At 44.7% G+C, this 26,257-nt stretch overlaps 1 protein-coding gene across 5 annotated transcripts in view; it reads right to left on the bottom strand.

Moving 5' to 3' along the window:
* Slc5a11 (solute carrier family 5 member 11) overlaps positions 1 to 26,257 on the bottom strand; it is a 45,624-nt gene that overhangs the window by 10,538 nt on the left and 8,829 nt on the right. For 2 of the 5 annotated variants that reach the window (XM_035442241.1, XM_035442237.1), the window contains exons 4-10: positions 24,616 to 24,675; positions 19,071 to 19,175; positions 17,690 to 17,795; positions 13,956 to 14,036; positions 6,710 to 6,915; positions 4,556 to 4,691; positions 92 to 199 (exon numbers count right to left, since the gene is read on the bottom strand). In XM_035442241.1, the coding sequence (XP_035298132.1) occupies positions 92 to 199; positions 4,556 to 4,691; positions 6,710 to 6,915; positions 13,956 to 14,036; positions 17,690 to 17,795; positions 19,071 to 19,175; positions 24,616 to 24,675 (802 nt within the window). The remainder of the gene's footprint in view (positions 1 to 91; positions 200 to 4,555; positions 4,692 to 6,709; positions 6,916 to 13,955; positions 14,037 to 17,689; positions 17,796 to 19,070; positions 19,176 to 24,615; positions 24,676 to 26,257) is intronic. The other 3 variants (XM_035442240.1, XM_035442239.1, XM_035442238.1) reach the window with 2 other exon arrangements.

Raw genomic sequence — 26,257 nt, forward strand, 5'->3', positions numbered from 1 at the left:
ATGTCTTGTCCCTACCTCAGATCAGCACTTAGACAGTATCTTCCTTTCTAAGTGGTCCAGGGGACTAAGGATAGGGGTGAGGGGACATTACCTGTGGGCAAAAGTTCCAGCACAAGTTTGGGATATGCGATGTCTGAACAGCCAGAGGGATTGCTACAGACCTGTTGGCAGATGTCGGGATGAGCACAGGCCACTTGATCTATGGAGGAAATGTAAGCTCAGAGTGAGGCAGACAGGCCCTAAGCCCAGACCTGGCTACAGTGTGCCAGAACCAGACTGGCACCACAAGAAGGGTCTGTGAGCTTATAGCTGAGAGAAATAGCAAAGAGCCTCAACTCCATATCCCTTCAGTTTCCTGAGCTCCTGCTGCCAGTCTGTAGAATGGGGGGATGCCATAACTATCTCATAACATTAGTGTGACTGTTGTCTGACACTACACTGCTAAGAAACTGCTTCATGGGGCTGGAGAGATGGCTCAGCAGTTAAGAGCACTGACTGTTCTTCCAGAGGTCCTGAGTTCAATTCCCAGCAACTACATGGTGGCTCACAGCCACCTTAAATGAGATCTGGTGCCCTCTGCTGGCATGCAGGCACAAGACTGTATACATAATAAATAAATAAATAAATAAATAAATAAATAAAATCTTAAAAAAAAGAAAAGAAAAGAAACTGCTTCATAAGATAAGAACAACAAGGCTGGAAAGATAGTTTGGTAGGCACTGACACACAGACACACACACACACTCCCACTCTACCCCCCAACACATACACAGTTCAGAAGTAAATGAAAGGCCAGCAAGCCTGATGACCTTAGTTCAATCCTAATGTGCCACAATATAGAAGGAGAGAACTGATTCCTGCAAGTTGTCCTCTGACCTCACACAGGTGACATGGCACACTTGCATGGATATGTGTGCACAGACACAGATACGCAGACTAAAATAATGATTAAAAAATAGGTCAATGGAGAAAAAGGAACATAGCAATTGGCTGAGATAATGCACAGGAAAACTTCAACACTCAAGTATTATCATACAGGACATAGTAAGAACACATCACCACTGTCATTGGGCCTCAAATAGAGCTGTGACACCCAATAACCAGTAGCGTCCTACCTCAGACTGCATCTTCTCAGCTGCCATCAGGGGGACAGTGATACACATCCGCAGTGAAGTCCCTCCATGATACTTTGTAAAAAATGCTTCACTTTTTTCTTCTTGGTGTTGGATCTAGAACTCAGGGCTTTGCACACACTGGGCACCCACTCTACTGCTACTGAGTGGCACCCCAGCCCCGTCAGTACTTTTAACCCCTCCTCTTCTGCCTCCCTCAGCTGCTCATGGGGTTCAGGTGCTGCTGCTCATTTTAGATTCAGGCTCACTGTGAGCTTCAAACCCTGAGTGTCTTTCCTTTTTTCCCCATCTTTTAAAAATATTTTATTTTTTAAATATTTTATTTCTTATATGTCCATGCATGTGTCTGTATGTGGGCTTATGCTCATGAATGCCAGTGTCCACAGAGGCCAGAAAGGGGCATTGGGTCCCCTGGAGCTGGAGTTACAGGCAGTTGTGAGCTGCCCATACTGGGTGATGGGAACTGAATTCAGGTCCTCTGGAAGTGTATTAAAAGGTCTTCACTAGTAGCCACCTCTCCAGCTCCCTCTTTCTGCATCTTTTTTTAGTTCTTTTCTCTCCCTAGTTGTTCTGATTTCTCCAGTGTAAAGTCACCTACCCATCCTGGTTCTCTAATTTGTCTCCACAGTTCACCTCTGCTGTGGCAAGGGTGTTATTTAGGTTCATGGGTTGTGGGGTTTGGGGTCCTTAGTGTGGCAATATTGGGAGGTGGTGGGCCCTTTAAGAGGTGGAGCTTAGTAGGAAGTCCTAAGATCACTGTGGATGTCCCTCAGGAGGGGTTAAGATTGGCTGCCTGGGAACCTGAGTTGAGCTCCCAGCATTCATGTGAAAAGCTTGGCTTGGTGCCAGGATAGGAGTGAGGGATTGGGAAGCACACAGGAGGATCCTTGGAGCTCACTGGCCAGCCATCCTAGCCAAATCAGTGAGCTCCAGGTTCACGGAGAAACTCTGCCTTTAATAAAAATAAAATAGCAATTGAGGAAGACACTCAGTATTAACTTTTGGCCACCACATGTCCATGCACACATATGTACGTGTGCCTGCACACACTCAAAACCACAAGCACCCATATGCCACATACATACACACCCCACCACTCAGAAAAATCAAGGGCTTTTGAGGAAACCAGCAAATAAGAAAACACTTAACATTCTGACTGCTGGAGCACTGAAACCTCCCATTACTGAAGTTCAAACTTGGGTGCCTCATTCTGTTCTGGGAAGCTCGCCTTCTCCACTAAATCTGAGAAGGAGCAGGGTCCTCTTACAGATATTTAATCATTAACTATAAAGGGCTTTTCCTACTAAGAATGCAACCTTCAATCATGGGACACGTGACTGGAGCAAAGTTTACAAATGATGTTCGGTGAAGAACGAAGTGTTCTTCCTACAGTATGCTCAGGGCCGGGGAAGTGATCTGTTGGTAAAGTGCTTGCTCCACAAGTGTGAGGACTGAGCTTGGGTGCCCAGCACCCAAGTAAGGCTGAGCACAATGCAGGTCTGTAATCAAAGTGCCAAGTAGGTGAAGATCCCTAGGGCTCGATGCCTCCCTAGTCCAGCTGAATCAGTGAGCTCCAGGGTCAGTAAGAGAGAGAGTGCTAGAGATCAACCATTGCTACACATGCAGGGGGAGAGGGAGAGGGAGAGAGAAAGGGAGAGGGGAGAGAGAGAGAGAGAGAGAGAGAGAGAGAGAGAGAGAGAGAGAGAGAGAGATTGTTCACCTTGGTGAAATTAATTGACTCCAGCAGCCCTGTGATAATTAACATACCCTTCAATAACATTGTTACCTGTTAACCAACTATTTGTATATAATAAGCTTGCTTGACATAGACCTCATTCCCAGCCATCTTACAGACAAGAAAACAAAGGAAAGAGAGGGTAAGGGATGTATCCAAGGCCACATAGCTCCTGAGTGTCAGAGCTGAGACTCAGGCCCAGGCAGTGTAGAATAGACCTCACACACACACATCAGCAGCTGTCTATCCATGTAAAGTTGCCCTTCGAAGGTACACAGTCAATGTGGTCGCTTTAAACCATGTCTGTTCTTATATGTCAGGCTTTACTCAACAGCCCTATGCTTTTCCATCAAGTCACCAGGGAGCCAAGATTTCAGGTCTGGCCCCACTCATGGCTTTTCCCAAGCTGTATGACCCCTACATGGAGGCATGACCTGTGATCCCATCTGAACTGGAGAGGCAAGCTTCTAGAATTCAACACCATGGTTGGTGTCCTCCTAAGTCCGCCTGATTAGACCTAGCTGTACCAGCTAATGAATGGTCATTCATCCTATTCTTTTTGTTTTGTTTTGTTTTGTTTTCCAAGACAGGGTTTCTCTGTGTAGCCCTGGCTGTCCTGGAACTTGCTCTGCAGACCAGACTGGCCTTGAACTCACAGAAATCTGCCTGCCTCTGCCTAGAAAGGTGTGCCACCACTGCCTGGCCATCCTTTTTGTTTGCATCTATAACTGGGTGGTTCTCAACCTTCTTAATTCTGTGGCCCTTTATAATACAGTTCCTCATGTTATGGTGATCCCCAACCATGAAATGATTTCATTTCTACCTCATAACTGTAACTTTGCTAATGTTATGATGTATGTTTGTTATAATGTAAATACCTAATATTCGACCCCTGGGTCTCGACCCTCAGGTTGAGAACCACTGATATAACATTTGTCGGGGTGAGGAACAGGGGAGGATGATTTCTACTCTATGGTCTCCTTAGTAACAGCCTTGGTGCTTACGGAGGAATGCTCACTGTTACAGAGAAACAGGTTTGTTCTGCGTAAATCACCAGCTCCTGGTCACATCATCCTGGTAAGGATTGTTTATATGTATGCAGAAACCTCTTGGCTGAACTTAAAGAAAACAAGCTAGCCAAACATGTTGGTGCACACCTGTAATCCCAGCACTGGAGAGCATCATAAGTTCAAGGCCAGCCTAGGCTGCATAAGATCCTGTGTGTGTGTGTGTGTGTGTGTGTGTGTGTGTGTGTGTGTGTGTGTGTGTGTGTTCCTGTAGAGTTATTTATGTCCCCCAGTATTTATTGTCACAGGAGGGGTTCCATCAGGCCAAAGTTACCAGAACACTGAACTCGAACTCTAAAGCATGGGCACATGACTTTGTCTTTCATGAATAACCATGTGGACCCACAGAACCTTAGACTAGTTTGTGGTTTGAAGAATACAGTGGAAGACTCCCAGTAAGCGTCTACTCCCTCATCTTGGGACACCAGTGGGTCTTGTCTGCTGAATCAGTGTTGGACAGCATCATGAAGTCAATAGATGAATGGGAAGACCTCCATCCAGTTACCAGACCAGGACTCCTGTCCTGTTCTTGTGGGACAGTGAGTGACACATTTAGAACATGTTCTAGAGCCTGAGACTTGCAGACAGACAGATAACCTTTCCCCCTTCAGCCTTCTCACCTGGAAAGAGGACTCTGCTGACCATACCAGGGAAGACCATTAGGAAAAGAGGAAGCACTTTCAGGTATGCAGCCATCAGGGAACCTCCTTTGGCATGAGACAGGTTCTTGGCTGCCAGACTCCGCTGAACAATCACCTGGAGCAGAGTGAAGGTGGTTGGAAGCTGAGGACAGTTTGCTCACTGGCCCTGTGGAGCTTTTCAGTAGACCTGAGGTCTGGGTCTGCCTGCCTTGTTTGTAAGAAAGCATTCCTCCTCATCTTTACCCCTGCTCTAACTAGGATGGACATCACTATCTCCACCCTATCTCTCATTATATACAGACCCTGTCAGTTACAGTACACTCCAGAATTAATCCACCTCTTTGGCTGCAGAGTTAGGTAAAAGCATGTATTGAAGAGATCTCATTTGATTTCTCAGTAGAATGACATATATATATATATATATATATATATATATATATATATATGGACTAGAGAGATGGCTTAGCAGTTAAGAATGCTGACTGCTTTTTTAGAGGAATCATGGTTGCTTCCTGTCACTCACATGGTGGCTCACAACCATCTGTAACTCTGGTCCCTGGGAATCTGACACCCTCTTCTCACTCCCACAGGTACACACATGGTGCAGAGACATACATCCTGGCAAACATAGGCATAAAATAAAAACAAATAAATGTTTAGAAGGGCAAAGTAAAGCAGTGTGCTGCAAGGATAGCCTCCCGTGGGATTGCTAACTGTGGAGGTGACATGGACTGGCTCTCTGAGAATGAAGTGATCTCAGAAAAAGAAAGGGCTTCCAATGGTGTGGAATGAGTCCTTCCATTGAGCTCTGGCTACAGTATGAACTTTAGAGGTGGAGATAGCCAGTCTGGGTTCAAATTCTATCTCCTCGCTCCCTGGCTGTGTGAACCTGAGCACCCAGTGTTACTTGTAGCCTTAGTATTCTCATTGACCAAATGGGACTAATACCAGCTGGTTTTGAAATTTAGTGAAGTAGGAGCAGTTGGAATACTCAGGATAGGGTAATTTAATGATAGTAATTTCTCATAGATAGTAGTTGCCATAATTTCTCTCTAGCTTTCCAGGGATGAAAGCTTTTTAAAAAACTGTCCTTTTGTGTTAAAATGATTATTTTCATTATTAACTTGAGTCCTCACTCAATCAACATCCTTAGAGAGAAGAATGTCCAGAGGTGGGGTTCAATCCCCTCTGTACCATTCCCCTAAGTTTTGTTAGATTTCACAGTACACTGTGCACAAATATGAGGCAAAAGAGATGCCACTTTGAGACCTATTTCTCTGAAGAAGCTATGAGACTGAACCTCATCAGACAACAGCCAGAGGTTTCACAGTGTCAAGAATGCTGTTAAGTACAAAATGCTTCCTAAAGATAAAACTGCATAAATAGTGACAGAAATTGAGCCAGGGGACAAGGGTTGGGAGCCAAGGAATTCATCCATTCAGAACTCAAAAAATTCCTGGTCATGACTTGGACATTATCAGTCTATGACTATCAGATTCTAAAAAATGATCGGAATTGTAGCAATTGAGTGCTTCTTTTTGTTTTTAATTGTGTGTGTGTGTGTGTGTGTGTGTGTGTGTGTGTAGGTCAGAAAGCCATTTTGTTCAGGCCCCTCCTCAACCACACTTTTTCTTGCAACCCTATTTTAAATTGCATTCCCCTCCCTCTCAGACTTCTTTTGCTTCACTCTATTTTTTAAAAGTGACACCTTTAATGTCTCCTAGGAAATTCTTATTTGTCATCTCTCTGTCTCCCCCAGGCAGTAGCAGGGTAGCTCCATATTGGCTCCAGATTCCTCAAGTGCCCAGAGGCATGTCTGGGGTATCTGCTGAACAAATGATGTGCATTGCAAATGAAATGAAATGAAATTTGTCATCTCCTTCATATGACTGAGCTTATGACTGGCTCTCCCCAGACAAGCAGGGTATGTTAAGTACCCCCTTTTGCAAAAAATTAACAGGTCCAGATTCACCGTTTGCATTTACAAGAGTAAGAAGCAAAAGCAGACCGAGTAGAAGAGAGGCTGGAAGGAATGGAGGAGATGGGGGAACAGAGAAACAGCAAATTCACACACCGCTGAAGTCTGCCGGCCCCGGAATGAAGCATCAGGGCGTCAGTTAGCCAGCTCCTTACCTGATCTGTGCACCAGTACCAGAGAGATGGGATGGACATTCCAAACAGGATCCCAGGCCAAGGGAGGTCAGAGGTCACTGGGTCTCGGAAGATGTGGAAGGCATCTTCTCGGGGCAGGCCACAGCTGCTGTTCTCACTCCGGTTACTAGCCAGGGCTGAGAAGTATTGGTCCTTCAGGCCTTCCATGCCACCAACAGCTGCAAAACCTAGGATGCAGAGGAAGCCTGAAGTTGCTAGGAGCTATTGGGGCCTGCAGCAAGGTGGACAGATGATGGCCTAGTTGGAGCAGAACTATTGAGGAGCAGTGTCCCTTTAAGGGTTCTTAACCTCGGTCCTTTTTCTCTTGTGTCTTTGATAGCTACTGCAGATAGTGTCTCAGAATAATTTTTCTATGATATTTATTTATCTACAAGCAGAGACTTGGGTGTATGGGTGTATTCATCTGCACATGCCACAGTGTGTGTCACAGTTAGATCACAGGGCAACTTGTGGGAGTAAGTGTGAAGTCCAGGGTCAAGTCCAGGTCATCAGGCTTGGCAGCAAGTGTCTTTACCTACTGAATCATCTCACTGGCCTGACTACAAACTCTAAATGCATAATATAAAGCACAGAGGATTGTGTGTGTGTGTGTGTGTGTGTGTGTGTGTGTGTGTGTGTGTGTGTGTATTAGTGTGTGTGTGTGTGTATGTGTGTATAAGTTTGTGTGTATGTATGTAAATGTATGTGTGTATATGTGTGTAGAAAGCAATCACAGGGCTACAAAAATGTGACACAGTAATTTATCTGCTCCATTAAATAACTGGTCTAATGATAAATAATAAAATAGTAGATCTTAAAATGGTTTGGTTGTGAAGCTGTGAACATACATACAAAGGTATCCAGTTAGCAGTGGGCTGGGGAGATAGCTGAGAGGGTAAGTGCTTGCTTCACAAACATGAAGACCTGAGTTTGAATCCCAGCACCCACATAAAAGCTAGGCATGGTGGCTAGGCATGCCACTGGGTTGGCAAAAGAAGGGCTTGCTGATCATCTAGTCTAGTCAATAGTTGAGCTCCACATTCAGTGAGAAATCCTGTCTCAAAAGAAAAAAAAGGTAGAAAGAGATTGAGGAAGATACCTAACATCGACTTCTGGTCTCTACATGCATGTTCATGAACAAGCACACCCATAGACATGTGCACATAACACACACACACACACACCAGAAAGAACTTTAATGCAATTAAAAGAAACTTGGGATATCTTTTGCTATCAAAGTCCTGCAAATGTCACTGTTATTTGTGACCTACTTTTATAATTGGGAAATGTTAAATAGATGGATAAAATAGAGATAAAGTGTTTTTTATTTTATTTTTTTCCCATCCACGTTCTCAGGCACCCTGATATGGTCCACCAGCCTGAGGCTAGGAAACTGTCTTAAGAAAGCATCCTTTTGCCTCAGAACTTCTCAGGTATCACAAGGTATCACTTCTAGTATCACAAGAGGTGGCCTTAAGCAAGCCACTTCCTGGCTTTGCTAGCAGCTTCCTCAGCTGTGAATGGGAACTGTGCAGCAGCCTCCTGAGGCCAGGCCAAGGAAAAGTGATGTAACCCTCATCTAGCACTGAGTCTGCCATACAGTGAGCTGTTGCAAAAAATAAACTACTAGTAGCTGCAGGTCATTTGTTCTTCTTCAATTATTGGAAAGATTCAATACTGTTGGTTGTGGAGGGTGGAATTTGGAGGGGGGCTTGTTTTCATTTTGAGTTTCTATAGGAGAAAAGGCATTGATGTAAGTAAGCACATGGACAGGAAAGACACACAGCTTCAAGATTTCTGAAGACAGGTGCACAAAGAATACTGAGAAAAACAAAACCTAGCTATTGGATGTTAAATTTTTGTCCATCTTCACTACCCTGAAGGAAAGTTACTTTTATTTCTGAGTGGAGATATATATATATGAATATGAATTCATATATATATGAATAATGATATCTTGATACATATGTGCACAGTATATAATGATCAAGTCAAGGTAATTAAACATGCCTATCATGGCAACCATTTGCTATCTCTTTGTATTGAGGATTATTCAATAGCCTTTCTCTTAGTTATTTTGAAATATGTATTATTGCTAACCATTATCAGCTTGAAAAACTATTTTGTGGTAGTAGTTGGGGCTGTGTTTTTTGTCTGTAACTTAAGACAGCCATATATAAAGCAAGTAAGGACTGGAGAGATGGCTTAGCAGTTAAGAGCACGTGCTCATCTTCAAGGGGTCCAGGGTTCCATACCTAGCACCCACGTAGAGGCTCACAATCATCTGTAACTCCAGTCTCAGGGGATCCAATGCCCTCTTCTGGCCTCAGCAGGTACTACACACACACAGGAGCAGGCATACATACAGGCACAACACCCAAATACTTAGAAGAAATTAAAATTTTTTAAGAAGCAAGTGAACTTGAACAGATAAATCAAAGCAGATAGAACAGCTTGGTCTAGAATTGGAGCAAGAGTCAGATCAAGCTTCCTAACGTTAACATGAGTCATTTGGTACAGATCATGAGCCAGATGAAAGGTTGGGGCCTGGGATTCCATCTGATTGTTGAAGTGAGGACCCTGATTCAGCAGATCTGGATAGGGGTTGGGGTTCCTTTTATGATCTCCAGGGTGACACTAAGGTTTTAGGCCATGGACCATACTCTGAGTAGCAACAGTGGAGGCGCTATCAGGGTACCAAACGAAATTCCACTTTGATAAAGGATAAAAATTTTGAATTTTAGTCTTAATCTATTCAACTCCTTGCCAGGTCATTTTTCTATGTCTTTAAACAGCCAATCATATCAGTATCTGTAAATAATAACTTTATCTCTTTGATTTCAGTAGATATATCTTATATTTCATATGTCTTGAAGTAATGAAGCACTCCTTTTCCTAGGACAGCTCCTAGTGTCAAGTGTTCTGGCTTCTCCTTTAGTAATTTGACTATTAATGTTTCCTACTTTCTCTTGAATCAAAATCGAATATCACTCTGTATATGAGCAAGGTATGGTGACTGTTTCTCACCCTGGCTATTTCCTGTCATCTGCCTGCTTCCTGGCTGTAATGATGTGAACTTGTGTTCCACAGGGCCCTTCCCACAATAACAGACTGACATCTCTGAAACTGTGAGCCAGATTCATGAGACAAATCTTTCCTTTTTCTAAGTTGTTCATGTCAGGTATTCTAATACAGCCACAGGGAAGCTAATACAGACATTAAAGAAAAAAAAAAAGAAAAACTTCTGGAAAAGCAGACCCCATCATAGCGCAGGTAGTGCCTAAGGCATTAGAAGCTGAGGATGCACAAAAGGCAACCAGAGCAATCACTGAAAAATCTAAACTCCAGCTTAGCCCCTAACCAGACTGGCCCCTCCATTAGCAACTTGGCCAAAGAACTATGCTCGTATCCAAAAATAAATTCAATTTACCCCAATTTTTACTATCTTATATATTATGTCCAACATTGAAGAAAATAATGAGGTACCCAAGAAAGAAAGAAAAATGATCTACCGTTATGAAATAAAGTGATAAAGGCAAACTGATAGGTGACCCAGATGTTACAACTGTCAGACAGGAAATGAAAAATAACTGATTAATAGGTAATAGGCTGTAGTGGGAATGTGGGAAATATTCATGACTAGATGGGTAGTCTCAGCAAAGAGATACTTGAGAAAGGGCTGAATGGGACTGGGGGCAGAGTGCAGTGGTAGAGAGTGTGCTTAGCAAGCATAAGAAGGTAGTTTTGCTCCCTGGTAATTGGAAAAGGAAAGAGGAGGAAGAAGAGGGAGGGAGGGAAGGAGGAAGGAGAAGATAACAAGATATAATGGAGATGGTAACAGAGATGACAAATCTCTCCTCAGTCAACCCATCAACAGACAACACAGCAAAAGAAGCCATGAACAAGCTGGAAAATGGTTGAATAGAAATAACTCCTACTGCAATACAAAAGAAAAGAGACCTGGAGATGGCGTGATATACATGGTTTGGTGACACTGGAGTTCCAAGAATAAAAGATACTAGCCAGGTGCAGTGATGCATGCCTCTAATCCTACCACTCAGGAACAGAGGCAGGAGGATCTCTGTGAGATGGAAACCAGCATGGTCTACATAGCAAACCCAGGACAGCCAGGACTATATAGAGAGACCTTGTCTCAAAAACAAACAAACAAACAAACAAAACCAACAAACAAAACAAAAGAGTAAAAGACACTGATGGGAGGTAGAGATGAAGAAGAGAGGTAGGGAGACAAGAGGAGAGGTGAGAAATTATTATTCTCAAAATGGCCATTAAATAACAATTCCCCCCAATCTCAGGGGTGTCACTCAGGATAAACACAGCCCCCATTTGCATCTATTATATTAGAAACGCTGGGAATGAAAGGTAAAGGAAGGAGGAACAGAGGCTCAGGCCTATAGTCCCTGTACTGGCAGTGGAGCGGGGGTGAGGGGGACCAGGAGAGGGGTGTGAAAGGAGGAGGGTCAGAAGTTCAGGGATAGCCTCAGCTACACTGTGAGAAAAAAAAGGCAAAAGGTGTTAAAAGTTAAAAAGTTAAAAAGGCAGAGAAATGTTTCCTTCGAGGGAACCAAAGTAGGGGGTGGGACTCAAAGTACACAGCAATGAAAGTGAGATCGAAGACCTCCCCACTGTGATACAGAAGGTACTAGAGGCTCCTAACATACTAGGAAATCAAATCACAGCCAAGGTTATTATATACAGTAAAGACAGTTTTCAAAAGTAACCGATAAACAGGGACGTTTTCAGACAGACAAAAGTTCACTACAAGAGGAAGAGAAAACAGAAACAAAGAATTTTATTTTCCTTCTTCAGAAGAGTGCAGAACAGGCTGGCTAAAAGCTAGCAAGTGGTTTCTGTTGTTAGAATCACAAAACAAATGAGTTACTCCGTGGTTATTTCTTTGAAATCTCATTTGAAAGTCAAAAGTGACATATATCCAGAACACAGACATGTGCCCTGCGCAATGTTAAAAAACAAAATGCTTCCTGTGTCTTTGGCACCTATTCCCAGGCATCTCTACAGATGTTACCAGTTTCACTGCCAGTGGCAAGATGGTTGAGATTTGAAGTATGAAACCACTTACCTAGATTTGAATCCTAGCTTGTTGTTTGTTTTAAAATATTATGTCTCTTTGTGTTGCCCAGGCTGACCCTGAATGCCTGATGCAAGCCATCTTCAGTTTCTCAAGTACATGGGCTGCATGTGTGCATCACCACAGCTGGCTGCCATCTTACTTTACCAGCCATGTAGTTTAGCAGTTACTGCCTTGAGTTTTACAATCTAAAAGAGTAACAAGTTAGGGAGAAGGCTCAGTAGCTAAGGCACTTGTCATGCAAGTATGAGGGCCAGAGCTTGGATGCCCAGAACCCATGGATGAACTAGTTGATGTGACAACCCACTTGTAATGTCAGCATGGAAGAGGCAGAGACTGAGTCTCCATAGCAAGCTGACTAGCCATATTAGAATTGCTGAGTTCATGTGGAGAGATGAAAACACAAGATACCCAATATCAACCTTGGACCCCGACATGCAAGTACAAACACCCCCATATATTATGCCTACACATAAGCAAATATGCACATATATATGCACAAACAGAGAGAGGGAGAATAACAAAGATCCCTGAGGGTGGGCCTAAGCCCTATCCCAAAGGATACGATAGACTCTGATGAACACCCTATGGAAGGCCTCACCCTCCAGTGGGAGCAGAAAGGGTATGTGATAGGTAGGGTTTCAGTGGAGGGGGATGGTAGGGAGGAGGGGATGGAGAGGGAACTGGGATTGACATGAAAAACAATCTTGTTTCTAATTCAAATAAAAAAATTTCCAAAAAAACCCCCAAAGATCCCTGATGCCACTGTCCGAGCTTTACATGGATATGCGTCTAAATGTCATATGCTTTAACATGTCAGGTAAGACAGTGGTGACACTAGATATAAAGTATATGAAAACACTGTTCCACTGTTATAGTCTTCTGTGTCTAAGCAATCTCAAAAGGTCAAAAACATCATTGACTGATGGGGAAAGTACTTCTGTGTATGTTTATCTTATTGATTGTTAAATAAAGTTCTGTTTGGCCAATGAAACAGCAAGTTAGACAGGACTAGGAGTCAAAGAGGATTCTGGGAAATGTAGTAGAGAAGTGGTGATCCAGGCCAGAAGTGACATAGCAAGGAGACTCATATTTGAGCAAGGAGAATGAGGGAGTTCCCCCTTTTCCCCCTCCATGCCTCCTCCAGCGGTGGGATGTGAGCCACCGGCAAGGAGGGACGCCAATAAGGCATCCGATAAGATAAGTCTTATAAAATATATAGATTTATGATAATTAAGACTGAGCTACAGATGAGAATCCTAGTCATTGGCCAAGCAGCATTATACCTAATACAAGTTTCTGTGTATTAATTTGGGCCTAACTCAGGCGGGCAGCTGGCATAAAGTGCACATGTGGCGGTGGGGCTTGGGCGGCTTTTGGCAGAAAGATTTATCATAACAGTTGACTGTTAAAATTACCCTCCCTTTCACACATCATTTATCCATACCGGTGTCAGAAAAAAAATATCAATTTCACTTTGAAAATTAGTAAATTCGCTGGTTATCCAATACAAATTGGTCATCCCTGAAATCATATACACATAAGCAACAAAAACAGACTTAGCAGATTGTATTTATATACTTATATTTGTAACAATAACACTCAAATAAAAAGGAACCATAAGTCTACAAGGAGTGGGGGAGCATATAGGAGGGTTTGGACAGAGGAAAGGGAAGGAGGAGGTGATGTAATTATATTATAATTTAAATTTAAAAAAGAAAATCAGTAAATTCCAGGGCTGTGGGTATAACTATAACCCCAGAGTTTGGAGGAGGTGGAGACAAGCAGCTCCAGAGCACACTAGCCAGTGTAGGCAAATCAGTGAGCTCTAGGCTCAGTGACACACTTTGTCTCAAAACATTAAGGTGGAGAGCAACTAAAGAAGAAATCTGATGTTGCACATGCAGATGATCTCTCTCTCTCTCTCTCTCTCTCTCTCTCTCTCTCTCTCTCTCTCTCCCTCTTCTTCCCTCCCTTTCACTTCACACACACACACACACACACACACACACACACACACACACACAGAGGAATAGGAGGGACCGGATAGTAATTAAGCATGTTTCCTGATCCCTGGGTTTTTGTATCACAGTGATGAAAACCGAGGTCCCCACTTACTGTAGCCCATCAGGACGAATGCCCCTACGAGCATGATGGCAGTCTGCAGAGCATCTGTGTAGATAACAGCAGCCAGACCACCTAGAGGGAGAGCACAGGTTAGGGTCAGGTCACATGGGAGGATTACTCTGGGTTGGAGGGAGCCTAGAAGATGGAGATCCCATAGAGCTTTTAGGATTGAGGAGTTGCCCAGATGACTACCTCAGCTGGTTCCTGTGTACCACGAACATTTCACAGCACTGCTTTGCTACACCTTCATGGGGAGCTGACATTGATTTCTCTACTTCTATGGTATGAGCCTGGCCCTGTGACTTGCTGTGATCAAAAGAATAGGGTGGACATGCTTGCATGAGGCTCCCTCTAGGAGCTCTGGCACAGCATGCTTTAAGTGGCCACAGGAACTGTGGTACCTATCACATGCCTAGAATCCTAGAATGTGGATAGTGGAGGCAGGAGAGGCAGTACTGTGCTTGCTCATAGCCAGACTAAGAAACATAAGACCATGTCTTAAAACATGTCTAAGGTGGCTGGGAGAAACCCAGAGGTAGAGCACTTGCCGAGTCTTAGGTTGAGTCCCCAGCCCCACTTAACTCAATGGAAAGGAAGCTGCTCCCCACAGCTTAAGCTCACCACCCACCACATGAGAGAGGCCATCTGTTTCAGCCAGCTGCTGTTCCAGCTGCCACTGAACTATAGTTCCGAAAAGCCAGGTGAGACCATGAAATCATCCATCCAGGCAACCCACAGAATATGGGGATTAACAAGCCATTGTTTAAGCCCCTCACTGTGTGGATGCCTTGTTACATGCCACGTGGGCTGCTTGTTACACAGATGTTCCTCACTGATACAGGAAGTGGTACTTGGGCTACAGGCCTATCTCTGGCTGTTTTCCCTTTTTATTAAAAAAAATGAGATTAACATGCAAATATTAGGTTTCATTATGGAATATGCAAACAGAATTGGTTCTTAACTCTCCTCTCCCTCTTCCCCCACATCCCCCTGGCCCTCTTTTAGCCAGTTTCATTTCTGCTTTCATGCTACATGTGCCCTGTTGCCCTCTCCCTTACTTCAGGTTTTCCTTTTCCCTTCATGAACACCATCAACATTTGTGAAAATTATTTTCAAGAGTTAAACTTTATTTTAAAATATTTTATTACACTTATCTGTATGTGTTCCGTACACCTGTGACATAGCACATACGTGGAGGTCAGAAGACAGCTTGAGGGACTCAGTCTCTTCTTCCACCATGTGGGGTCCAGGGGTTGGACTCTCTCTGACAGGTTTGGTGGCAAGCACCTCTACCCCCTGAGCCATCTTTCTGGCCTAACACCCTTACTTTTAAAGTTGGAAGAAGAATGTGAGTTCTAGAACACCACCTAGGCAGCTTTAACACCATCATGGCCACCTAAGAGAATTCCCTTGAATTTGCCCTCCCCAAAAAACCTTTGTGGTATTTGCGAGTCCATTAACATGGACAGAGTACTGGGCCCAGCCCCTCTCCAGTGTCTCCCTCTGTAAGGGAAAAGAAGCATTGACCTGTTACCTGATGCAAACATGTTTACATGAGGGCAATTGCTGTGCAATTAAGAAAAACATGTAGCCAGGTGTGGTATAGCTGGGCATGGTGGTGCACTCCTTTAGTACCAGCACTCAGGAGTCAGAGGCAGGGGGATCTCTGTGAGTTCCAGGACAGCCTGGTCTACAAAGTGACCAGTCAGGGCAGTTATACAGAGAAACCCTGTCTCAAAAAAAAAAAAAAAAAAAAAAAAGGAAGGAAGGAAGGAGGAAAGAAAGGAAGGAAGGAAGGAAGGAAGGAAGGAAGGAAGGAAGGAAGGAAGGAAAAAAGACATGTAGAAGGGTGTGATGTCCTTAATATCCCCTTCCTGGGCATCAGTAATGGAGCCCTCTCTTAAGTGATAGGGGACCTGGTTTACAACCCACCCTAGTTCTCCAATGTTCCCTCAAGTGAGCCAGAAGTCATAAAAACCCATGATTTGGTACACTGAGCCCATCTTATTTCTATACCAATACTTACTTGTCAATACCCACTTGTCAGGCACTGTGGCACAATTAAACATTTCGTTCAATTGGTCACTGAATATCCAGCAAGCATTCTACCAGGCTCTGTGTGCCCACCAGGTGGCATGTTCCTGCCCTCATAGAACCTCCAGCCTCACAGAGGAGACAGATTCCTTGAAACAATGAACTAGAAGATGGACTGGCCATGGCAATTAATTTACTCCTCTCCTCCTGCTCTGAGCACAAGGCTTCCAGTAGGCTTTCTGTATTAGGGGCCTCTGTGTATGTGGGATTGTGCCTCCTCCCTGATTAGAGCCTCCAGTGGTGTTCCATGACACTTGGAGCAAACTCCAGGTTCCTTTTATTGTCCCCAGAGCTCTGTTCCCTTCCCTGCCTCCTAGTTAGTTCCTCTTTAGAGCCACTGCAGTTAGGTTCTGAGGAAACCCTTCTAGTAGCACCCCCTGGAGTTCAGTGGACACAAGGCACATTGTCAGTACCACTGACCTCCTTGCTATTCCATGGCTGGGGGCAGTGTACTTTCATTTCATAGGCTCTACAGTTGTCTTTTTCTCTGCTTGGGGCTCTCCACACTTCTCTTCTTATTTAAATTTGGTTGAAAGATTGCCTTTGAGAGCCCAGTCTTCCCTTCATTGGTTCCCCAGCTCTGTGGTCATCCTTGATAACATTTATTAAGCATAAGAATATATTCTGATGTTACCAATTAATTTCTTTATTCATTTGTTTACTCATAGCCACTAGAATGTGTGCACAGGCGTGTTTATGTTTGTGTGTGTGTGCATGCGAGTTGGGATTTTGTTTAATTTGGTTAAATTACATTAATTTGATTAAATCAATTTGGTTTTGGTGGTTTTCTTTTGTTGGGGGTGTATTCATAAGAAACAGAGTCTCTCTGTATAGCCCAGACTGGCCTTGAACTCAACATTCTCCTGCCTCAGGCCCCCAAGTTCTGGGATTATAGGCATGAGCCAACACCCCAGCTTTCCAGTATAGACTTTGTCCTTCTGATTAATTTCCTACCATTTTCTATGGTGCCTGGCACATAGTCAGTGATCCACACACGTGAGTATGTGTATATAAATGTACATTTGTGGAATGAATTATACCAAGAGGAGGCAGAGAAGGCCAAAGCTAGGGTAAACAGGTGACTATTAAAAAACTCAGCTATTTGAAAGCCTGCTGTGTGCCAGGTACTTTCTTGGACATAAACCAAAGAGGAAAAAAGATAAAGCTGCCTAAACTTAGGCTTCAGAATCAGCTGTTCATTGCCCAGCTTTGTATCATGCATGTGGACTCACATGCTTAGCACTTAGGTTCTCAACTAGTCCTTCTAGAATAGAAAAATATTGTGTAGCTGCTGGATGCTTTGCTTGTTTGTTGAAACAGGGTCTCACTACATAGCCCAAGCTGGTCTCAAACAAAATCCTCCTGCCTCAGCCTCCTGAGTGTTGGGATAATGGGCAAGAACCACTTCATCTGGCTTATTTGTGGTGCATTTGAATAATCCCTTTTTTTATTAAGTAGTCCTCTTTCCTTTGGATAATAGCTTTAAAAATGTCATCCTTCAGGGTTGTGGGAGGAGATCTAGTGAATAAATGGCCTTGGCACACTGAACACCAGAAGGTGTGCCAGAATAAAGTGGGTGGCCCACAGCCCCGCCTACCAACTCTCTGAGCATCACCCTTGTCCCATGATACCTGCAACAGTGTACAGAGCTGTGATGGCCAGCAGCCCCACTATGGCCAGGTACAGATCCAGGTGCAGGGACTGCTGAATGAAGATGGCACCTGCATACATGTCTACCTGTAGGGTGAGACGTCAAGGGTGAATGGATGGGTGGATGGATTAGAGACTGGATGGGGCAAGGGACTGAGTGGACAGATGGAGCCGGGAGTGAGTAGGTAGACTCATGAAGTGGTGTCTGATGGAAGGAGGAGGGAGTGGGTGGGTGCATGGGCCAAAGAACGGATGAGTGGATTGAGAAGGAGTGGATAGATGACGGGCATTCACAGCAACTCCCCAGGAGCAGGCTCTCTCCCCGACTCTGACAAATACAAAAGAGCTACACACATTTATTTCCTCATCCATCTCATCCTAAACTGGGGGCTCAAAATGAAGGCCCATGGGCAGCTAAGATTGAGACCCCCACCCTGCGCTCCTTCCCACTTCTGCTGGGGCTCTTCCCACCCTCTCTCCTCCACACTGCAACCTTCATGCTCCTCCCAGGATGACATCATCCTTCTCCCCATTAAAACTCTTGTGTGGCTTTCACCTCATCCACAATGGAGTTGGGTGAGAGCTTTCACCAGACCCTTCAACATTAGCAATCTGTTAACCCCATATTCTTTATTCACTCTGTATTTCTAGGGCTCTGGGCTTTCGGAAACAGTCCCTTTCCCAGCATATTATGTTTTCAGGCATCTTCCAGCTTTGGCTGGTGGTGGTCCAGTCATCTGGAATGGCAACGCCCCTATTTCCAACTGGTGGATTCCTCCTAAGATGACACTCACCTCCACCAGACTGAGTAAGCATCCTAGAAGGATGGCCTTGAGTCTGCAGCTAGGACAGCCAGTTGCTGCTGTTTGTACTAAATGAAATCTCTTCTACCCCTGCCCCATGTGGGACAATATCATCGCCACCCCCTGAGCCAAGCCTGCTGGAGGTTACAGTGCATCTGTTCTTGGTCACCTTCCTGGGAACCTGCCCATCCAAAGGTCAGGGTGAGGCAAGCCAGACCATCCTCAAAACATTAATACCTGACCACTCTCTTGTTTCTGGAGGAAGGTCACAGTCCTACCCAAGAGCAAGGGAGTGCGGGTGGTCTTGGATCTCTATGCAGTGACCCCACCATCGTGCTGAGATGTCACCAAACCAGCTTTGGCAGGCAGAGGGAGGGATTCCTTGCCTCTGCCTGCCCTTCCTACATTCTTCTGCCCATCCTACCTTCCTTCCTCTACTTCCCTCTAACATCAAGCCTGCCCCAGGGGAAAAGTAGACGTGAGGAAACTCCTCCCAGTGCACTCCAGTTAGCTTCTCGCTGTGCTGTGGGAGGGTGACCAGGCCTTGTATCCCCCTTACCGAGATCTTGGTGAAGATATAGATGAACAGATAGAGCACAGCCAGGGTGATGGAGATCCTCCTGCCTCCGAAGCGTCTCCTTAGGTATTCTGGCATCGTGGTTACCTGCAGGATGAAGCAGCTTTATCGAACCCAACTGATTTTGGCCATTTGTCTCCTCAGCCTGGCCACCAGCCCTGCCCACCTCCTCCATCCCCACAAACTCAGAAGCACAGAGCATCATCTTGGGCTTCTCCACAGGAGACTCAAGGATAAAGGAGACTTGAAGAGGGAGTGGACTGTGAAGGCATTTGGGTTCCCTACAGGGCTATGCACCCAACTATAGTTTCAGATTTGCTTGCTTAGTTATTTGTGTGTGTGTGTGTGTGTGTGTGTGTGTGTGTGTGTGTGTGTGTGTGTTTGTGATAAGTGCATACCACAGCACAAGTGTGGAAGAAGTCATAGGACAGCTTGCAGGAGTTGACACTCTCCTTCCACCATGTGACTCTGGGGCTCAAACTTGGATTGTTAGGTTTGGTAGCAAGTACCTTTCCCAGCTGAGCCGCTTCACCCCCCACCCCAACTACTGTGTTTCTAAACATGAGGCCGAGTGTTCTCCATCCTAGTTTTGCTGTATGCTGGATTTCTTTAACATAGTATTTTCTTTTTAAGTGAACTTACATTTTTACTTAAATAACTTTATCCCCCCAAAAGATACTTTTTTTGTTTTGTTTTGTTTTTCGAGACAGGGTTTCACTATGTAGCTTTAGAGACTGTCCTGGAACTCACTCTATAGATCAGGCTGACCTCGAACTCACAGAGATCCACCTGCCTTTTCCTCATGAGAGCTGGGACTAAAGGCACGCACAACCATCACCAGGTGATACTTTTTTTTTTTTTTTAGGCAGTTCTGGAAATTGAATTCTGGGCTTCTTGCATGTTAAGTAAGTGTTCTTCCCCTGAGCTAACTCTAACACTTGAAAATCAAACTTTAAACTACTACTGTAAGTGGAAAATCAGTCTCAATTTTTTTTTTGTTTTTTTCGAGACAGTGTTTCTCTGTGGCTTTGGAGGCTGTCCTGGAACTCACTCTATAGACCAGGTTGGCCTCAGACTCACAGAGATCCGCCTGCCTCTGCCTTCTGAGTGCTGAGATTAAAGGTGTTTGCCACCAACGCCGGGCCCAATCAGTCTCAAATTTAAAGAGAACCCCCCAAAAGTGAATCTAGGAACAATAGAGCAATGAAGTATATCCTCTGTTCTCTTTTAGCAGCTTCCTGTTGCTGAGAGCTGCTCATAGGGCCAGAGACGAGCCATCCATGAGCAGATAGATGGGCAGCATTAACTGGACACAGCAGGGTATTGGGAGAAGGAGGGGACAACAGCAGCATGCAGTTGTGAGGGGACACATTGGGGCAATCCAGAGTGGTGAATTGGAGGAGGAAATGTGAAATTGTCAAAGAATAATGTGGTTTTATTTTAAAAGAGAGGAGCAATAGAGAACATTGCTGAAGTGCTAAGAACCTGTTGCCAAAAAACAAAAACAAAAAGCAGAGCCCTGAAAGGCAATGGAAAGAGGAGTTTCATGCCATGGTACAGCATAATTGGACCCATACCCAGTACTGAAATCACTGCAAGAATCCCCGTCTGCCCATCCTCCGAAGAGAAGCAAGGGATATTGGGAACAATGTGCAGAAGGGAGAGACAGTGTACAGAGCATCTTTATCCCAGAGACACTGAATGCTGACAGTGTCCGGATGCAGGGATGGGAGTCTGAGGCAGAGACTGTCACTGCTGTGTGGGATGCTCCAGAGACTGGGCCATGCTGCTGAGAACCATGATTTGGGTTGCAGTTTTTGAAGGATGTGGAATGTTCTCCTTCAAACACTCTGGGACCTCCGACCAGCAGGTGATCTTCCACAAGGCCCCAGGTGTCAGGTGGGGAAGGGTGGGGTGGTGATACTCATGGAGTACATTTCTACAGTTGGAGAGGCTGTGTTGTGGTTTGAACTCACAGCATGTTCCAAAAATCACACGTGGAAGGCTTGGTCCCAATTGATGGATCCAGTCAGAGAAGTGATTGGATCCTGGGGTCTCTGACCTAACAATAGATTATGTTGATGGACTCATAACTTGATGACGTTCTTGGGAGGTGGGGGGAGCTAGGAAGAAGGCCTGGCTGGAGAGGTAGGTCACTGAAAACCTGCCTTGAAGAATAGATCTTGTCTCCAGCCTATCCTGTCTCTCTGCTTCTTGGGTGCTATGAAGTGAGCCACCTTCCCCACCATCTTTCCCCTCCATCATGTTTCTGCCCAGCCATGGGTCTAAAAGCAAGGGAGCCTGCTGACAAGAGATTGAAATCTCTGGAAATGGGAAAAGAACCCCTCCCCTTATTTATCTCAGGGATTATGTCGCAGTGATGAAAAATGACTAACATGGGCTCAGTGGCCAAACCTGCTTCAAGAATAGCAAATCCTTGCAGTGATCCCAGCATTTGGGAGACTGAGGCAGGAAGATTATCAGTTTGAAGCCAGCCTGGGATACCTGGGAAAAACCTGTCTCAAGAAAGTTAAACTAGTAAGCTAATAGAATCTGACTGAATATTCTAGTGTTTCAGAGAAGAAAGATGAGTTAAATGTTGATGCACACTTGAATTTTTCATATTAAAATATTGGCAAAAATAAACATAATAATGGATATTTTTAATTGGGTTAATAAAGTTTCTATTTCCATCTCTTCTTCCCAAAAGGCAAGTTGGGATTCTGATTCCCATGGATGTCCTGCCTGAGTCCTCTGATTTGCTGCAAGGTAAGCTCAGCAGGAAGTTTCTGGAAGTATTTTATACTGAGCTCTGACACCGTCAGGAATAATGCAAGGAGGGGTTGTAGCAAGCGTTGTATGCTGTGGGACTCTAATCAGAGAGTGCAATGGGTGCTCCAGTCTATTCAGATAAATGTGCCAAAAAAGACACTCTGGGCAACTACTATCTAATCTGTGAACAACAAGACAACGGCCATCTGGGCTTGGTTCTTGGACTACTCCTCTCATTGGCTACTGGCTTCAACTATCAGTTAACCCTGGGGTCAATCCAGGATAGCTGCTACAGGAAGTTTCTAGTTATTAAAAGACAGGAGAAGAGGAGGAGGAAGAAGAGAACAAAGAAGATCTTGCTTCGTTAGCACACTACACAAAGAGCTTTCCAATCTCAAAGGTAGCCCTTATTCTAAAGTCCAAGCCATTCAGGAAATAGTCCAGTGAGTCAGAAAGACTAGACCACTCCTTTGACTACAGACTCAAACCACAGCTGGCTTCAGTGAGGAAGGCCCAAGGGACTGCATAGGGACTATCCCTCTTGTTGGTGCCGGCTGAATGAGCAGAAGGAATAAATACAGCAGCCAAATGTGGTGGCACATACCCATTATCCTGGTAGGAAGATCACAGATTCAAGGTTAGCTTGGGCCTCATAATGAGACCGTCCCAAAAGCTAGCTAAAACAAGATAAATTGAACAAAAGACAGCCCACTAGAGAGTACCACTCCAGCTCCCAGGGCTCTGGCCAACAGTGGCTCTGCATTGTATACATACTCTCCCTTGATGGTAGAAGTTTTGGAGGGGATCCCAAAAACTGTGTCCTCTCTCCAGTCTGCCCCTCATCCAGGCCCATGGAAACCCCTCACTACTCCTGTGAAGTCAATGACACCTGCATGAAGCTTATTGCATGGCTCTTCACTGGATGAATGCACTGAGGAAATGACCCAAGAGCACTGCTGTTACCTGGTAGGCACCTGAGGGCTACAGTTCAATCTCCATATTCATGAGCAAAGCTGGTCTCTAAGGATCAGAATTATTTGATGCTGTCCTCTAACACAGTAAATATACAGTGGCATTGAAGGGCTGGGGAGGTCTCAGGCAGTCTGTCTCACTGTGCTAGCGTGAGGACCAGAGGTAGATTCTCAGAACCCATGTAAAAAACTGGGTGTGCAGCACATTTAGTAGTCCCAGTACTAAGGAGGCAGAGGCAGGAGGGTCCCAGCCAGTCAGCCTAGTCGAATTGGTCAGCCCCAGATCTTAGTGAGAGTTCTTCTCTTAAAAAATAAGTTGCTGTTGGCTCCTGAGAAACAATGCCTACGGCTTTGTGCATGCATGTATATAAATAAATAATAAATTCTCGGTGGATAACAGCAAATGGGAAGTTTCTAGAAGATAGCATTTAGAAAAAGTTATCTTTATGAGCTTGGAGTAGGTAAAGATTTTTGTTGTTGTTATTAGATGAGAGAAGATTTATATACTTTATAGACCAAACTAGCCTGGAACTCATGTAGTTGAGGCTTGCCTCAAACTCATGGCAATCCTCCTGCCTCAGCCTGCTGAATGCTAATATAACAGGCATGAATCATCACACCTAACTAGGAAAAGACATTTTTAAACAAGACATTGAAATGAAAAGTGATAATGGGACTATGGTAAGATTGAAATCTGTTTATGGAGAAACTCCAGTAATTAAAGTGAATGGTTAGGTGTAACAGTGATAGAGTGACTCCCTGGCCTGTGCAGGCCAAGCTCCATCGATGATATCACACACACACACACACACACACACACACACACACACCCTTATCACTCCCCATCCTGTGTTGGGATACCTGAGATATTTTACGTATGCATCCTATTTTTCCTATTTTGCAAGAGTTCATGAGCAGACCCAGGCCCCTTGCTCATCCAAGCCTCCTCTAGACTCTTGGCAGTCTCCCCAGAGGATCCCTTTGTCCCCTCACTACTGCTTTTCAACTTTACATCATTTCTAACACCCAAACTCCTCCTACTTTGCCTATTTCTAAATTTACACATTACAAAGTTAAAAGCAATTGTTGCTCAGTGGGTGGTGATGATGGCATGTGATCTGACACAGACAAAGGCCTAAGGAGCATGAGTGACAAGCAGCTGACAATGGCATTAGAAAGCCTTTGCAAACCACTTTCTACCAAGTCTAGGCTAGGTGTGGCTTGGTGTTAGCAGTCCTGGATTCCATCTTCAGCAGACACACACACACACACACACACACACACACACACACACACACACACAAACTTATGTAGATACCTTGTCTGGGCAACACTATGTTGACATTCCATCTCAGTCAGAAATAGTTCAATTGTAGATTTGAGTATATATATATATATGTGTGTGTGTGTGTGTGTGTGTGTGTGTGTGTGTGTGTGTGTGTGTGTGTGTGTATGCGCGCGCGCATGCACATTTTAGCTAAAAGCAACATTTATGGCTTATTGATTATGCACGTAAAGGATTGTAAGGCTTATCTTTGTGTTCTGACATTGAAAAGACGTTTTTGAGGCCAGCCTCTGAGTGCCCCGTGTGTGCCACATATATTAGGGACCAGTCAGATCTGTGTGGGATAGGGTTCCTTTGTTCTTTTTCACCTGTGCAGCATCTGTCCCCAGTGCTAAGAGACTTCATGGCTGTCTGATGGCGATCCACAAATGGGAGGGGATGTGGGCTGGTCTTCCCAAGGGTGTTCCCATGCCATAGTGCCCACCCACCTCACACTCACCTGGCCAGCAATGTAGATGGGAAGAAAGATCCAGGCTAGCATCAGCACAGAAAACAAGCCCTGCCAAAAAACCACAGTCAGAGCTGGTCTGCCCATGCGATGGAGCCATTCCCCTGCACCTTGAGTCAGTCTAGCCTGCCCTCCACCCCTGAAATAGTCACTTCCTTGCTGAGTGGTTCACTTTCCCTGGCCTTTCTACTTCCATGTTTAAAACGATAAGAGACTAACAGCGTGGGACAGAGCACCTGAGGTTCAGCTTCTTGGAGGCTGAGATGGAGTCACAGAGTTTAAAACCAGTCTGTGCAACATAGTGAGACCCTCAAAAAACATAACAAAACAAAAAAACCCAAAATAAAGAGAGAGAGAGACAGAGAGAGGAGGAGGATTAAATAGCAGAGAGGAAACTGGTAATAAAAGACCTGGGGACATCTAATTCTGTCTCCTAAGTGCCACATTGTCCTCTTTGGTCAGTTCTGTACCCCTCTTGCCCTGCAGTGGTCAGTTCTGCACCCCCTTCTCTTCCCCTGCAGTGGTGGGCTATACCAACAGGGAGCTGAGGATTCTGGGAGAGTTCTCACAGGTCTCAAGAGCCATCTTCCTCCCTTATGAATTAGACATAAGGGGACCTCACTAGATTGCTTGAGGAGAATCAGCCCAATAGTAATGAATGAGCATTTAATCCATGCCAGCCTCACCTCTTCACCCTTCACAATTAGGAGTTAAATCAATCCTCACACACTGAGGCTAATGGCAGGGACCATGATCACCCCCTAATGTATATGGGAGTTCCAGAAAAGTCAAGTAACTTAACCAAGATCATACTGCTCGCAAGCATGAATGCTGAGTGATGGGGGATGTCCTTCTGCATATATGTTTCTCTTATTGGTTGATGAATAAAACACTGTTTGGCTGATATACAGGTGGGGATAGGAGAATTCTGGGAAAGGTAGGCAGAAAAGTGCCAGAAAGAGTCATGCCATGTGGAGACCGGGAGGATAGGATGTGCCAGGTGTTCTCCGGTAAGATAAGGCCATGTATAAATACATAGATTAATAGTTATAGGTTAATAACAAAGACGGAGCTAGCCGATAAGAAGTCCTAGCCATTGGCTAATAGTTTTACAATTAATATAGCATCTGTGTGTTTATTTGGGGCTGAGAAGAACAGCGGGACCTGGTAGGACAAGAAAATGCCCACAACAGCTGAGGCCACCCAGTTCTAGCCTGTAGGTAATTCCTATCACGTGGGAGTGTGTGTGACATAGGTGACACAACCACCCATGGGAGAAGCTACTCTGCGATGCCTACTTTGGAGAAGAATGCATCTCTGTGTCTCTAGGGACATGAAGCACACATACCACTGAGCATTTTGTTTCAGTGATGGCCAACTGATGCTTAAAATACACAGCTATGACTTCTGTCACCTGCCTCCTGCCATTTTCTGCATATACGAAGAAGCCTCCTGGGCCACCACCCTCTTGATGTTTGGGGTTATGGCCTTATGAGTCCCTGCCAAGCAGTTACACAGATACCCAAATAAATTAGTTGTCTAGGAGCACCTTGGAAGCCTGTTTGCTTAACTAAAAATGCATTTCACTTTGAAAGTGCCAAGCCTTCACCTCCCCCCAGGATATACTGCAGAA

Source organism: Cricetulus griseus, chromosome 3 (genome assembly GCF_003668045.3).
Source record: "Cricetulus griseus strain 17A/GY chromosome 3, alternate assembly CriGri-PICRH-1.0, whole genome shotgun sequence".
NCBI lineage: Eukaryota > Metazoa > Chordata > Mammalia > Rodentia > Cricetidae > Cricetulus > Cricetulus griseus.